The sequence below is a fragment of the Chiroxiphia lanceolata genome, chromosome 7, assembly GCF_009829145.1.
Source record: "Chiroxiphia lanceolata isolate bChiLan1 chromosome 7, bChiLan1.pri, whole genome shotgun sequence".
Lineage (NCBI taxonomy): Eukaryota > Metazoa > Chordata > Aves > Passeriformes > Pipridae > Chiroxiphia > Chiroxiphia lanceolata.
In genome coordinates, this window is record NC_045643.1 from 8,498,497 (window position 1) to 8,514,580 (window position 16,084).

The 16,084-nt window shown below is 47.0% G+C and overlaps 1 protein-coding gene and 1 long non-coding RNA gene across 3 annotated transcripts in view; one reads left to right on the plus strand and one right to left on the minus strand.

The window, feature by feature from the left end:
• Positions 1 to 903: 903 nt before the first annotated feature.
• Positions 904 to 1,926, minus strand: TSSK6 (testis specific serine kinase 6). The gene has a single exon (XM_032692927.1). The coding sequence runs from the start codon at positions 1,809 to 1,811 to the stop codon at positions 978 to 980; it is 834 nt and encodes a 277-aa protein (XP_032548818.1). The 5' UTR covers positions 1,812 to 1,926; the 3' UTR covers positions 904 to 977.
• Positions 1,927 to 2,010: 84 nt separating this feature from the next.
• The window catches only part of LOC116789285, a 35,088-nt gene continuing 21,014 nt past the window's right edge, over positions 2,011 to 16,084 (plus strand). For both annotated transcript variants that reach the window (XR_004357962.1, XR_004357963.1), the window contains exons 1-3: positions 2,011 to 2,640; positions 6,387 to 6,480; positions 10,249 to 10,351. This is a non-coding gene — a long non-coding RNA (uncharacterized LOC116789285). The remainder of the gene's footprint in view (positions 2,641 to 6,386; positions 6,481 to 10,248; positions 10,352 to 16,084) is intronic.

A 16,084-nucleotide genomic window follows, 5' to 3' on the forward strand; every position in this document is an offset into this window, starting at 1 on the left:
GATTTTGGGAGTTTCATTAAGAGTAATTGATAAATTTTAACGTTGAAGCTGGACAGCAGGTGTTAGCAAAGCGGTTCTCCTTTACACCTTTATCACTTTCCCATTTCAGGTTCTCCATGGCCAGTGGCATTTCTCACCAAATATCTTTTGGCAGACATTTCAAATGTTGGTAAGAATCAATATGTGAAATGATGTTCAGTGTAAGGTGTGGATCTTCAAACCCACACCAAAACTTTTGTCTGGGTAACGCTGTCCAGTTTCCTGCAAAGATTTGTGAATTTGGGCTGTGAATATCACTGTGAGGCTGAAACAGTGGTGTGCAAAAAATGTGACATTTTCTCTGCAGTAGTGATTTGCAGGACCACTACTTCTCTGCTCTTGCCTGCTCAAATCCATTTTGGTGGTGAACAAGGCTGAGAACAGGCCAAGACCCCTGTGAGAACAGCTCTCCTCCCTGTGCACACAGCAGCAGTGAGTGGCAAGCACCAGAGAGGGATGGCTCTGCCAGAGTCTTGCTATTCATTATGTGTGTTAGGGGGCTCTGCCAGAGTCTTGCTATTCATTACATGCATTAGAGGGCAGGCACCATAATGGGCTGCACTGCTGCACCTTGCCACCTGCCCTGGCAACGCTGGCTCTGTGGGAGAGCCCTGACCTGCCTGACTGGGGGTGCAGGCCCCTGCTGTGGTCAGGCAGCCACTGCTGGTGTCAGCACCCCATGGTTTGCTCTGACCACCAGCTCAGCATGGCTGTTCTGTCTTGAAACCCAGCCTGCAGCAGGCTCACACACCTGTTTTGGGAAGGGATCTGACCACCTCCTGAGAGCACACGGCCTTGCTAGTGCTTGAAGTTCAATCAGACCTCAAAATAGCGTGCCTCAAAATAATCAGTAGACTGCAGAAATGCTTTTTCACAACAGCATTTATTGCACCAAAGTGTTACTGCTCCTCCAGAACCTTCATGGAGGTCTCTCTCCTTCAGATGCCTCCATTCAGCCAGCGGTTCTTGGCCACCTGCCCTGCGCCAGGTCGGGAAGACGGGATGAACTGGAGCAGTTGGGCAATGAGGGCTTGGCAGGGCTCTGGCAGTGGGGGCAGCTCCTCTGGGTACAGCACCCCTTTCTTCTGCAGCTGAGGCATGCTCTGGATGTTGGTATCATCAAAGGGAACACGGCCGACCACCATCATGTAGAGCATCACCCCCAAGCTCCACATGTCGTACTTCTTGGGGTCATAGGGGATGCCCATCAGCACTTCTGGGGAAGCAAAGGCTGCTGTCCCACAGAACGTGGTGCTCAGGTCCGGGTAGCCGTGGATCTCCTTGCTAAAGCCAAAGTCACTGATCTTGGCGCGGCGGCCGTCGGCGGTGAGCAGCACGTTCTCACACTTGAGGTCCCGGTGCACCAAGTTGCGGTCGTGCAGGTAGCGCACAGCCCTCACGACCTGCACAAAGATGTCCCGGGCCTTGGGCACGCAGGGCAGCTTTCCCAGGTGCTCCACCAGCTGCAGCAGGGTAGTGTCCATGGCTTCCATCACGATGTAGAGCTTCCTGTTGCAGACCTCGATGAGCTCAAAGACGTGCACAATGTTGGGGTGCTGGATCTTGCGCACGATGGAGAGCTCCCGAGGCAGAAACTTGTACACGACAGCTCGGGATGCTCGTTGCCGATCCACCACCTTGACGGCTAAGGGGCCCTTGTGTTTGCTGGAGGTGGCTGCTTTCACCTTGGAGAAGCTGCCCTCCCCTAATGTTTGACCCAGCCTGTAGCCCAGCTCGTTAAGTAGCCTTTCTCCTCCATCGTTTTTTGGCATGATTTGTGATCGCGATGGGCTTGATCAGAGCTCATGTCTTGCTCCAGAATTTGAAAGGTGTGATGTCTGGTGCATGGCAGCTCTCGACCTTCGCCTATGGCAACCACTGGTTCCACGGATGCCTCTGCGGGTTCCACGCCCCTCCCAGGCATTGTGATGGGGTGGAATGTTGTGCAGCAACACTTTTGAGATGTGACATGAGCGTCTGGTTGGTCCCCTCTGCTCATGAGATGCCCAGACACATGCTGGGGGAGAACTCTGCTGGGCATGGATATTTCAGAGTTTTTACTCTTTCAGCCTCATCACTTGAGTTCTAAACATAAGGCTGTGTGGATGAAGAGAGTTTAATTGTTAGTTTTCTGGGATGAGGGACCCATTTGGGGACCTGTACCATTTTTCTGCAGGTTATTAGTTACATTAAAATCCAAACTACACAGAATGGTAAAAAGGAGTGACTTCTACTGGCACTAACTGTGAACTACCTTGGCTAGCTATAAATACTGACTTTTTATGGTGATGGTGCATGGAGCTATTACTAGTAGACTTTTTGACCTTGTGTGATGTGGACAGGGAACTTTAAATGCATCTTTCAGAAGAAAGCTGTTCAGCCTCTTGAACTTGGAATTTCTCTCCATCTATTTTTATCAAAATTATATTTTTGAGACAGAGAAAAGGAGATTTTAAAAGGTTTTAGTCAGTTTTACTTGCCATAAGGTGGCTGTCAAATTAAGCAGAGGGCAGCTGGGCTGGGCTACAACATCCACTCCAGAGAAAAGCATCCCTCCCATCACACGCTGCATCTCAGGCCAGTGTTGACTCCTTCCTACAGGTGCTGCATCATTGGTTTTCACAGATAGTTGTTTCTGGTTTGTGCTGGTTTTTTTAAGCTGCTCGAGGATCCTGTCTTTCCTGCAGTGCTCACATGTCCTTTCCAGCTGTACAAAGAAGCCTAGGACCACAAAACCCCTGTCTTCCTATATACCAACCCAAATGCTATTTTTAATTTTTGAATATATGTTTCACTTTTCAAGCTGGTTTTAAAGAAGAATAGTAATCAGCTGAAGATGGAAGAAAATCTTTCTTGTAAGTCCATCTCGTCAGTATTCTGAGGTGACTCGAGGAAATTAAATTAGCTAAAAGCTACAAAGACAGGCCTATGTGTGCTGTGGGGGTGCTTTGCTCTGATGCTAAGAGAAAGTAATGTAACCACCATGTCGAGTTTTACCTGCCTAGAAGTTGTGGGTCCAAACCAAACCACTTTCCCACTTCAGAAGCTATTTATACAGGTCAGTTGGGAGTATGGGTATTCAACATGCCATGAAAGTGTGGTTGCCAGGCATGGACCACCAGGCATGGACCATCAGGCTCTACCACCAGACATGCCATCAGAAGGCCAGGCAAGCAGCATGTACATTACGTGATGGAGGATTTGCTCTTGCGCAGAGGCTGCCCTGCTACCCTGCCTGGTAGCATTCCAGGTGAGACTGAACAGGGCTCTGAGGAACCTGATCCAGTTGAAGGTGTCCCTGCTCATTGCAGGAGGGTTGGACTGGAGACCTTTAACTGTCCCTTCCAACTCAAACTATTCTATGACTCTATGCTGGCCACTGAAGAACACTCTCAGTCCATTCTTATCTCCCCTGAAGAGAGCGAGGGCCCATTTGACAGCAAGGACCTTGCCTGGGGCTGATGTCTTTGTGGAGGTTGAGTGGAGGGAATCCCACACGCATGCAGGACAATTTACCCAGCCAATGCTCCTTTTCTGTTTGGGCCTTCACATAAATGCCCCCAGATTTCTTATTTCCGAAGCGGATCAGAAAGAAGCCATTTCCAGAAGTTCCTGTTCAGAAACCGTGGTTACTTAAACACAGAACAATCCCACCTAGCAATCAGTAGGCCAGATGCAGAAAGCTGGATTTTGCTGGATACGCATGATTTCCTGACATATTTAGCCCTTGAGTCATAACCACAGTGACTTCAGCAGAGGCCTGAGCTGGACTTTTTGGAGGAGCTGGAAACTTTGAGATGGCTAAACATAACCAAACCAACCTGGGCATTTTTACAAGGGAAAATGCTTAGACCAGGTGGCCCTTCCTCACTATCAGAGCACTTCTGGAAAATGCCATTGCATGTTTCAGCGAATAGAGAGATGTGTTTGCAAATGTCTATAGGGGCTTGGATGATGCTCAGTATGTCTTTTAAAATAGGAATGGGCAGTCACATTAAAGGCATGTTCCCAAAGCTTACAGGTAAATCCTTCAAAGGGAAACCCCTTTGAAGCCCCTATAGTAACATAATCAGAAGAGGGAGTGCCCACACTGCCGTGTCAAAACTGAAGTGGCAGCTGCAGACCAGGTTGCAATGGTAAGAAGTAATGTTGTGGAGCTCTGCACTTCTGGTAATTCTCCATCTGCTTGAGGGAGCAGGTCACTTTTGGGAAGTTTTCCACAAGCTTGGCTGAGGTGGGCAGTTTTAGTCTCAGCAAGCCCTTCTCTGAGCCCAGAAAAAGCCTTGTGCAGTTAGATGCAGCTGGAGCATCCTGGCGGCTGAAGAGGTTGAAGGAAACATGAAAGAAAGCCCTGGTTTCCCAGGAAGGAAGCAGCTATCGTAGCAAACGCTCCCCCTCCTGTACGCTCCTGGCTGAAGCTCTGTGAGCTGTCTTGGCTGCAAGCATCACTGCTTGCACTGTGCTCCTGCCCCAGAGCTGACAGAATGGCCTGGGACTGATGCAAACAGCTCCAAAGAGAGACAGCAAGAGGCATGGATGAGAGGTTTTGGTTTGGTAGGAAACTGTCAGGCCGAGGGGGAGGAAAGACAGCTGAGCTCAGCTTTCTGTGCTGTACTTAGATCTCAGAGAAACAGATTTTTGCCTTGTTGGCTGCTGGCTCAACATTTGTTGGTATAAAAATGCACCAAAAAAATCCCTTTTGCTTTCAGTCCTTGTACCTCAAGCACTGCTAACTGTGATATAAATATTTAGGTCACACCAGTATACTTTAGTAGTGTACTCAGTACCAACATATATAAGAGGATGCTGAGCTTCTGCTCTTTCTAGTGCATTTTTTGCATCAAAGCTGTGTTTGTAGAACTTAATTGTTCCATTGCTCTTGTTGATGAGAGCAATTAGAAGTCAGGCAGCAATTACTGGTAAATGTGGTATGTGAGCAGGAGGAGCTGGTCAGCAGAGGTATAAATTATTGGAGCTCACTGTCAGGGTTTTCATTAAGGGATGTTTCTGACTCTAGTGGCATGGTTGTGCATCAGTCTGGCATGCAGTTAGTCCCTCTGCCAAAGAGGATAGCTGCTGAAGGACCATCCAGGCTGCTGTACCCAGAGAGCTACCTGATGCCCCAAAAGCAACTCACCTAATACAAACTCAGCATAAGTCTCTGAGTTAAGTTCATTTGGGTGAGTCCTGCATTGCCCAGGATGGGACTGATCACCAGACACCACGCTGTGCTGGGCATCTCGCATCAGAACCAGGAGAAGCTTTGAGTTAACTCTTTCTGGGCCCTGGGTGTGTTACAATTACACCATAAGGTTTTCCCTCAAGTTAACTCAGCCTTGCTGAGAAGTTAAAGTAGCTCAAGGTCTCTATCCCTCTGCACGGAGTACATCTACCTTCAACTAGAGAGGAACACACAAGCCATGAGATGTAACAGAGGAGGGTTTTTTTTCTTTCTGCATCATCCCATAGATTTTTTTCACTAAAAGCACCCCCTTTTGGGGGTGCTGCCCTCTTGATGAACCTCAGCAAGGCAGCACAATCTCAGTGTAATTACTGAGACAGCAGATGAAATGCAGTATGGCCAACGAGGGAGTGAACAAGAGAGCCAATAGATGCTTTGGGGACTCCTCCCTCTCCCCTGTGAACCCATCACTCCTGAGGTCCTCCGTCCTGTGCCCAATCCCTCAGGGCAGGGTTGTGTGAGTCCCACTGGCATGGGGGGCAGAAGGGCAGAGCAGCCACATGGGCTCAGATGCCTGCCATTGATCCGATGACAGACTGACACCTCTGGGGCAGGGATTTCACATGTGAGCGGACACTGTTGAGCATAATATAGGTCCTGCTGGCACAAGTGTACCAAAATATAACTCCTGTGAATGCAGATGTCCTAGAAGCCAAAACAAAACGTATTTTTATACCTTATGCCATGAGGTTGTAAGTTACAATGTGTAGAACAACCTCTGCACTTGCAAAGAGCCCTTGAGATTTCTTTAAATACCTCTGTTTCCATACAAGCAGAAATATTTTGCCCAAGGGTTGTAATGTTCAAGACTGGTCAACGAATTCCTAAGTGCCCACTTTGTGGCCAGTCCATGACCAGACCTTATTGCTTAGCACCCTGTGAACGTGGGAATGGGAAAACTGATGCACAAGAAGTAAAAATAATGTTAACATTTTTGCTTGACTAAGTCATTATGGATAGCACAAAGGGCAACCATAGTTTTTCCCAGCAGATGCTGATCTTTTGGCCAGCAATGGGTAAAGAAAACCTTAAACAAAAGTTTCTATGTTTTATCCTGTAGCTGATTTTATTACCTTTAAAAAATCAGGTTGTTTTCCTTTCACAGAGAACGCTGGCCTGAAAAGAAGTGTGCTACTCACAGCACTATTTTCCATCCATCTGGTTGCTGCAGGTGCATAAGGCTGGTGAAAATTTTGCAGGTGAGAATTACTCTGTAATCCCATGGAGCTATACTACACCCTCTAGGTATCAGGACCAAAGGGAACAAGCCAAGGTGAGGCTAACTTGTAATGGGTACAGCCACTCATCAGCTAGGGCATAGCCAGTAAAGAAAATGACACTTGGCAAGTATTCTCATTTTTCTAGAGATGTTATTTGCCCCTTTCTTGCCAAGAACTCTTCACTGAGCTATTTAAAGGTAATTGATCGCTGGCCTGTCTGATATCTGAGCATTTGGAAAACAGGGCAGATCCCGTGAAAAGCCGCTGAATCCATGCCACCTCAGGAGCTGAATTGCTGTCATTGCCCTAGATCCTTTCCTGCAAAACCAACCTGTCTGTGTGGTTATTTTAGAAACTGATGTTGAACAGACCTGGGAAGTCAAAGGTATAAACCTAACTGGAAAGCTTTGTCTGTGAGCATTGTGCTTGTGTGCAATGGCAGCCTAAATTTGTGGCTCCTGACTGGCAGCAACAGCAGCACAGGCAAGGGAGAAAACCAAAGCTGCAGGTAGTCAGAAAGCTGTGCATGGTAAGGTGTTGCTTTTGCTTTTTCTTTTTTTCCTCTCATGTTCCAGGGATTGGTGTCTGTTTAAAATACTCGGGCTATGTTAAGGTTTTTATCCCTTTGGCAGATAAGGAGATTTGGGACCTCACATTCCTGGTGTTCAGAAGCAGCTGTGATTCCTACAGCTGCTTGCTGTCAGATCTTGCCCTTACCCTCTTTTCAAACAGAATAAACTAGTGAAGCTGGCTGTGGGACTAGTACGAAGTCTCCTAGAAATTCAGCAGGATGAGAGGAACATCATCAAACTCTGTGGATATTCACTTGATTAAACAAGATTGTTCTGACACCAAAGAGAAACCTGAGGCTGGCACGCCTCATGTGTCAGAAACCTCTCTTCATGTAAACAAGAATTTAAACTGTGTGAGGGACATAAACTGGGTTTGTAAGCCATCAGAGGGAATAGTTATGTGGCAATAGGCCATACCACCAACACTTGGAGCAGCTTGTGAGTGCCTTGTAGGTGCCAAATGAGATGAAAGATGGCAGGGCTAATGAGCTGGTCTGCAAACAGGATTTTGCAGCTGGCATCCTCAGGCTGCACCTGGCAGGAATCACAAACCTGAAGGCAATAAACTAGAATGGAGTAGGAGACAAAAGGGATAAGCAGGCATTGGTAAGTGTGTTTCTGGAGGAGTAGGAAGGTTCTTTAAGCAAATTTGTCTTTGAGAAGCTTTGCACCAAAATTCTTATGGAAAGAGGAAGCAAAGTGAGATCATATGTCTCCATCCTTGTGGTAAGTGGAAAGTCATGCCTGGCTTGTCAGAGCTAAGGAAACCCAGCTGTGTAGGGAAGCAGGCTTTACTTTTTGGTGCTGGAATGCCTGCTGAGAGGAGAAGGCATGGCTGGGGAGAGAGGGAAGCAGAGAGGAGGACTTGGTCTCAGAGCTCACCACACCCTTTCCTGGCTGGATATTTTGATCTCCCCGTGTCTTTGTTCAGATGGCTCCTTCCCACCACCTCCCTTCCAAAAACTGGGAAGCTATTTCTCCCTTGGCCCATGTTGCAGACACTTGGCTTGGCCTTCAAGGGGGTGATTCCTGAGTGCTTACCAGGGAGATCCTCCAAACATCCTCCGAAGCCAAAGGGAAGGGCTGAGCAGCACTGACAGGCTGCTGGGTCGAGAGAAGCTCTAAGCTTGCTCTTCCTGCCCCTCCTCAAGGCTGGAGAGAAAGTCCAGGGAGCTGCTGAGATCCTTCTTGGCGCTGGACAGTCAGTAAAGAGAGTGTGGGTAGGAACTGGGGCTCCACGCTGCACATCTCCTGAAAGCAGGGAATATTTCTTTGCTCTCCTTGTTGCTTCAGCATCCACAAATCTCTTCCTATAGCTGAAATATTACATGCCTGCCACTGCTGGTGACTTGCTTATCTGTGTTTGTGTGCCTGCTGTCTGTCCCCAGGCAGAGCTGGCTGGTGTTCCATCATGGCTGGCCATCTCCCTCGGACAGGAGGGAGAGGGCTTCAGGTGAGGATTTATGCAAGGCAAAGCTTTCAAAAGCCACAGCAAATGCCTCTTGGAATTGGAAATGGGTGGTGATGAGGGTAGAGAGAAAAGTTGGGAAGTGAGAAGCTTTTCTTACCACATCAAATAATGTCTGTTAAATCCAAATACAATTTAGAAAAGCAGGTACGCCTTTTGTGGTTAACTATCCCAAATGAACAATACTTAAATTTCTTCCTGGGGAGAGCATTCTGTATTCGGGAAGAAATTTAGCTGTCTGGCACTTGTTGTAATTAATTTGTGGCCAATTAAGGACTGCAGAATTCAGTCTGTAATTAGGATATGACAGCCTACGGTACACAGGGTTGGAAAGTTGATGGCAAAGTGTTATAGCTGCGAAGCATGTATTTAAATGCTTTTGAATGGTATGGATGTTACCAGAGGCTGATTTCATGAGGTGCTGTGGAGTCACGTTCTAAAACCTTTTCTGAAGGTGCTCAACCTGAGGTGGCTTCTCCCACAGGTCTGGTTCGCCCTGGGTGAGCCAGTCTTGTACCGAGAGACTGGGAGGACTGTAGTTAGAGGCTAGATGTGCAAACCAGAGAGCTTCAGAGCTGTCAAGTCTGATGAAAAAGTTCAGACTGAGGTTTGGAAGACAGTAAGGACAAATTCTAAAGGTACATTCTAAGTGGCAGAAGGAGGTAATCTTGGACCAGATAGTTGGTGTGTGCATATCAAAGAGGAAGGGAAGCAGGCAGGCACTTTTGGAACAAGGCTGGAGGCAGCTGACAGCGTCTGCAGGTCTGTTTGTGGAACAGACTCCATCTGTTTACTCCATTCTACATCTCCCTGCACAGGCTTTTATGGTATTTGAAGCTGAAACTGCCTGAGAAATCAAGCAAGAAAATAGCCATGACCCTGAGAGGAAAACCACCAAGGCAGACTGAGGCTTATCACATGCAGCTGTGAAGGGATGGGTGGTTTGGGTGGGCAGCGAGTATGGACCTGCTCGCACCAGTAGCAGCAGCTCCTGCTTTACATTTGCTGCTCTGCTTTCCAGCAAATGGAGTTTTTGCTGCTTTCCTGCTTGCATGTTTCTCTAAAAGGGAAATGAATCCATTGAAGGCAGAAGCCAGGTGTTCCCCTCGCTGTGCTGGCAGTGGCTGCAGAGCACGGAGCTGGGCTGGGAGGGAGGGATGGTGTACCTTCACCCCACTGCTCAGACAGTGGGGTGAAGTATATATAATATCCATATATATATATATAATATCCAAGTATATATAATATCCATATATATATATATATATATATAAAAATAAGCCATGAAGTATATATAATATCACAGTGCCCAAGACAAGAGTAATACATAATGTCACAGTGCCCTCTTGGGGGCAGGTGTTCCTTGGAAATAGACCTTTATGATTTGTGTGCTGTGGATCTCATTGCTCGCCACTGTTGTTTGTTCCTCATGCTGCCTGGCTAAATCATGGAAATTCCCACTGAATTCTACTCCTCTTCAAGAAGAGTTCAGAGTTTTGGCCTTGGGTTTTTAATTTTCTGTTATTTCTCTGCTGCTGATCTGCACTTTAAAATGACTGGGGTGAGGAGCTCCTGAGTGAAGATGGCAGTCTGCCCTCAGAAATGAAACCTGTCTTGTTTAAATGCTGTCAGATGAACTCGGCCCCAGCAAGAAACAAATTGTTTTAACAATAGATTTAATTAGCTGATGTTTGTATTCCTTCACAGTGTGCTCGAGTCCTGGTGCACCTGCTGCTAGACCTGTCTGAAAGCCCTGGCATCGCCTGCCCAGGAGTGTGAAGAATGACTGAAGCGTTAAATAAGGACGTGGGTAAGTGTGGCAATTCCCCGCTGACTGACGGAACAGCCTGGAGAGGAGGGGACTGTGGCCAGTCTCTCTTCCCCTCTAGCTTTTGCAATAGAATCTTTTGTTAAATGTTAAAAAGGAATAAAATGTAAATAAAAACACAACTTCCAGTAAATATTTGGGATGATCACAGCTAATATGGCTCTTGATGACCTACTGTTGCCATTAATGCTTTGAATGTAGGATATGTAAAACCAAATACTTTGCCTGTACAGGAGCCACTCTGACTCACACAAATTGGCCTCTTCCCTCAGGCACCTAGTGACAGGGCAAGGAGGAATGGCTTCAAGTTACACCAGAGGAGGTTGAGTTTGGATATTAGGAAAAGTTTCTTCACTGAAAGAATTGTTGAGCACTGGAACAGGTTCCTCAGGGAAGTGGTGGAGTCACCATCCCTGGAAGTGTTCAGAAACTGAGTAGACGTGGCACCTCAAAATATAGTTTAGTGGGCATGGTTGTTATTGGTCAAAGGTTGGACTTGATGATCTTGTCTGCTTTGTAATACAGACCTATCATTTCCCTGATTCCTTCTGTTTGTGGGGTTATGAAAGAGTCTCTGTTTTATGGAAGGTATGAAATGACAAGCCTTTGCATTCGTGACAGTTTTTCCCCTATGTACACACACAAGGCTGCATGTGTGGGTTGGGGGGTTGGTTTTCTTTTGTTTTGTTTGGTGGTTTTGGGGTTTTTTTCCGAACAAATCTAGCTAGAAGCCTGTCTGTGGTGAGGATTCAGTTGAAATAGATGTGCCACCTGGCAGATGAGTCCATGACCCTAAAAGCTGGTTTAGTTGAAAAGCCAGCCTCAAAGATTGATGCTGAGGACTTCCCTACCTTTTTTTTCTATTTCTAGATCTAGTTTACTTCACATCAGAAATAGAATTTTCCTAAATGCCACACCTGAAAATTTTTCTGGGCCCTGCCAGTCAGTCTTTCGTGTTGCTGCTTCTCCCCTTCTCTCTTCTCATGTCATTATGTCCCTAAAGATAACACTTTTACAGGGCAGCCCTTGGACATCATCTAGCAATACCAGACAGCACAGTCAGTTGGAAATATGGAGCATGGGCAAAAAAATCATGGTGTGAGGAATGCTTATCCCACTAGGTGCAGTTGGGAAATGATAGGATAGATCTCCTGTTTTCCTTGATCAGTAGCCCTTTGTTAGCTGGGAGCGGGGAGAAAACCTTTTATTTCTGAGCACACCTTGCTTCGTGTGTTGAAGCCTTTTTCCTTGCAAAGGCAACTCTTGGTCTCCCCAACTCCCTGCTTTCCTTCTAAGCTCTGACAAGGTAGGACACAGAATCTCTTATGTGCTGGCTTTGTTTCCTTGGTTCTTGCTTGGCCTTGGCCTGTATAAAGGCATTGCCTGATTTCATTTTGCTGCTCAGTGGCTCTGTTTTAAGGGTTGTTTGATTGCTACTTACTGGATCTTGCTCTCAGATTGTTTTAAATTCAGCAAGATCCAACTGCGTGGCCTGAGCTGGTTTGTGCCAGGCAGGACTACAGCTGAGTATTTTAGGAAAGTATCTGTATTTTAGGAAAGTATCCTTTTTGTGGACAAGGGAAGAGGAGGAAAAACCTACTATTTGAGAGGCTGTGATAGTCTTGTAGGGCACAGCCTTGGCACATGGACAAATGACAGCTTCTGCCAGGGACATGGCTTAAATCTGCTCAGTTCTGGACAGCCTGAGAGCCCATGAGGAGCAGAGTCCAGCCATGCCCTGCAGGCAGTTGTTCCAGGGTGAGTGAGGCAGGATCTCCTCCTGCAGCTAGTGCCAGGGCACTCAGAGAGCAAAGCAGGGAGGTTGCTGCTGCTCATGCTGTCTCTGCCTCTGGCATGCAGGAGCAGGCTTTGAATTTTAAGCAGAGAAAAACCTCTCTTATGCAACTGTTTTCTTCCCTCACAGTTGCTTCATTTACACAGCTTTCAGAATTTTTATTTTTTTTTTTAGGAAAGAAGTGGATTCAAACCCCCTTTTGCTGCCTCATCAAGCCTGTATCAGCAGGTTGCAAAGGTAGCAAGGTGAGCAGGAGTGCAGTGATGGCATCTCTGGGCTCTTAGGCGCTGCTAGAATTCTGGCAGTGGTGTGAATCAGGCACAGTTGGTTTGTCAAGACAGTAAATGTTTTATTCCTCCCAGATATTTGTGTGGCAGGTAGGTGTGATAGAGAGGCATCAGTGAGGCATGTCATTAAAGTGATATTGTCTCCTTGCATGCTCTTCTTTCTCCAAGTCTCACTCCAGTGTCCTGAATGCACAGGGGACATGGAGAAGAAATGAGGTAGGGTTTCATCAGTAGCTGTCAGAAGCAGAAATAAGTGACTTCAAGTCATATAATGTCACTCAATTTGTACCTGCTTGTGCTGGCCATACCTCGTATTTACATAGTGCCACCAGAAACTATTCTTAAGTGTTAAAATTTAAATGAACACATGGTCCTGCAGGCTAAATCTGTTACCAGTGATAACATTTCCACTGTAGTTTGTTTTGTAGCACCTCAAGAAAAGCAAGTGATTGGAGTGATTTATTTTCAATCCCAAGGAAAAAAATAGCCTTAGAGCCTTTGTGAGCTCCAGAGGAAAAGCAACCACAGTGCTGGGTAGGCAATATCTGCAGTCAGGGAAGTGACTGATAACAACTTTCTCATCTTATCACTTCCCAGATAGGTTTTTGCTATAGCATGCCGACATGAAAGAGTCTCTAGGGTCCTTCTGCCCTACATGGGAACTGCAGCAACAATCCTGGCACAGCTTGAGAAACTGGTCGGCTCTTAGTCACTGTGTAAGAACTCTGTTGACTGATGAGGTTTGAGGGAGGCACAAAGACCCAGGGTGGTGGGGAGAGAACTGCCTGGGATTTGGACAGGGTAGTATATGGTGTGAATTACACCCACAGTATGAAGGGTCCCCAGGCACCCCTGTGTTTCATTTCACCCAGGTAAGTGAGAAGTGAATTGTTACCCTACACACATCTGGGCGTAGCTCGTACTTCTGGGACACGGGTCGTGGCTGTGCCATGACAGGCTGGTTGGTCACAAAGGGAATGTGAGCCAGTAGCCATCCAGAGACTCTTCAGATCTTGGTCACTTACCAGTTCCTCAAGTGGCTTCCCATGGATATTGCACAGCAGCAATGACAAAATCAGACCACTGCTATAGACAGATTACTTCCCTGTGTGACATACATGTGAGAAGTTGCTTCAGCATCAGCTGAGAAAGCCTCTGAGGGCTAGTGAGCAAGTAGACACCACCTGTGACTAAGGCCTCCCCAAAAGGTGTGGTCAGACTTGGATTATGTGCAACCAACTTTTCAAAAGGGAAGCACTTGATGATGGCTCTCTTCCCTCCTACTGTCCCTCTTCTTTCCCAGGTGAAACACATAATCCTTCTGTAGATTTTACAGAGTTTCTGAGGGGGGAAATTTGAAGGGGAGTTTCTAGGTCTGAATTACTGAGGAAAAAAATACCTGTTTAGGAGATGAGGACTTTTTGTATCTGTTTTCCTAGTAGGAAAATGTTCTTTATACTTATAAAGAGGGGAATTTCCCACCTAGCTGCTTTGTTTTCAGCTTGGATGCTCTTTCGTCTCCTTACTGGCAGACACAGCCTCTGGCAAGGGAGAAACTGCTGTTTCTCCAGCTCCTCTGAAGTTCTTCCTCACCTTTCAGAATACCAAACATATCTGATAGCTCAGACTTAACTGCAAGATGCCAATCAGGCAGTTTGTCCTCAGGCATGGGAAAAGGCCCTGAATTACGAAGTCTTCAGTTATTCTGCAGCCAAAACTTGTGGATTCTCACAGTGCTGTGGTGACCCCTAGGTGGAAAATGTCCTCCTGGCAGTGGTCAGGAGAGCATAGGAAGCCACTGTTGGTGCTTTCCAGGCAGTGCATTTGCTCTCTGTAGCCCCTCTCCCCAATCTCCTTTAGAAGGATCTGGTTTTTAGGCACTCCTGCTGTATCTTCCAAACTCCAAAAATAGATGTCTCTGTCTAATTATACTTAATGCTTCTGGGTGCATAATTGCAGAAGCCAGGGGAGAGTGCAGTGTTTTGCTTCCTCATCTTTCTTATCCAGGATTTCATTAACGACAGCTGATTGTCCCATCACCATGTCCCCTGCATGCATGATTTACAGTCTCTTTCATCACAAATTGATCAACTTTTTCCTGCTCCTTTCCAGCTTCCTTGTGTTAACCATGGATAGATGATGGTGGCTGGGCTGATGCTCCTGAGGCAGACATGGGAACAGGAGCAGCATGTCCTGCAGCTCCCTCTCCTGTGCTGGCCCCTTGAGACACATAATGATCTGCATCTGCTAGAGCTGGGAGACTTGCTGGGCAAGGCACTGGGTGGGCAGCAATTATACTTGCCCTGGTGCCTGCCTGCACACCTCCTGGAGGCACTCTTACCACAGGGCCATTTCACAAGGCCTCCTTGGAGCTGTGAACCTCCTCTTTTCTTCTTGGATCAACCTCAAAGGGCATTTTAATTCCTTGCTTCCTAGCACAGAACTTGTGTGGGCACACTGGCATTTCCAACCCTCTGCTGTAAGTCTTGGAGGGACCTTTCAGTTCCTCAAATCCTCAGATAAAATATTCTGGGGAAACTCTGCTACATGCTTTCCCAGTCTCTGAGATATATGATGTGATTTTTGGGGTTGTTCCATGCAGAGCCAGGAGCTGGACTCGATGATCCTTGTGCATCTGTTTCAACTCAGGTTATTCTATGATTCTATGAGGTGGCTACTGTCAGGGACAGGGAAGGGCACTGGAAAGATTGCCTACCCAGCCTGGCTATTCTTGCATGCATCTTGTGCTGAAGAAAAAAAAAAAAATTAGCTGCTGGGTGTTGTCATGGTGTTGCCTCCTGCCTCCTGTTTCACTTTGCTCTGCGTGGGCAGATGTCACCTGTTTTCTTTCTAAGGTGACTGTCAGCAGTGCTGTGAGTCTCAGCTAATGCAGGAGACCCTAACGAGTGACACCTGATGTAAAACCAGTCCCCTGCAGCGCTGCACCTGCCTGGGAAGCCGCATCTTAGACAGCTTTTGCTTTACTGCCTCTACCTGTCACAAGCCCAAGTATTAAAAACTAGAGCCTTTGACTGAAACCTGCCAGAAACTATGCCTGTTTCTCAGTGCCTGCCCAAGCCCTCCCTGGAGACAGACCTACATCCAGTGTGGATGGAGGTTTGCAGAGGGGCTCTGCAGAGGTCAGATGTACCTACCTTCTTCCCATGGAGCATTTCTCCCTGCACAGGGTCTCGAGCTGGGCAAAAATATTGCTGTTGCAGGAGATTTCCATTTGGTTGCCTATCCAGGGGCTCAGGGCAGCTTTTCTGTAAATAGTTACCAAAGAGCAGCTTTCCAGTTGTCTAGGGGGATATCTTAGCTGCTGCAGGATGGACAAAGGGAGGACTCATCCCTGCGTGGCAGCAGAAAGGAAAGCTGGCTGGGCTGGGGGAGCAGGGAGGGCAGGGGAAGGTACTGTTGAGAAAGGAAGATGTTTGTGGCCGTGCTTCATGGTGGGAGCCTGTGTGGAGGGTTATCATTTATCGTCGGTCTTTAAGTGCTTGCTCTACATCCTTCCTTTGGGGAATCAGAGCCACTTTGTAATTCACCGATTTTGGCATTTATAAGATTTATTTTTCTGCCAAACTCTTGTAGGATAGGGGAATCTGGGGCAGGTAGGTAGCTTTAGGAAGC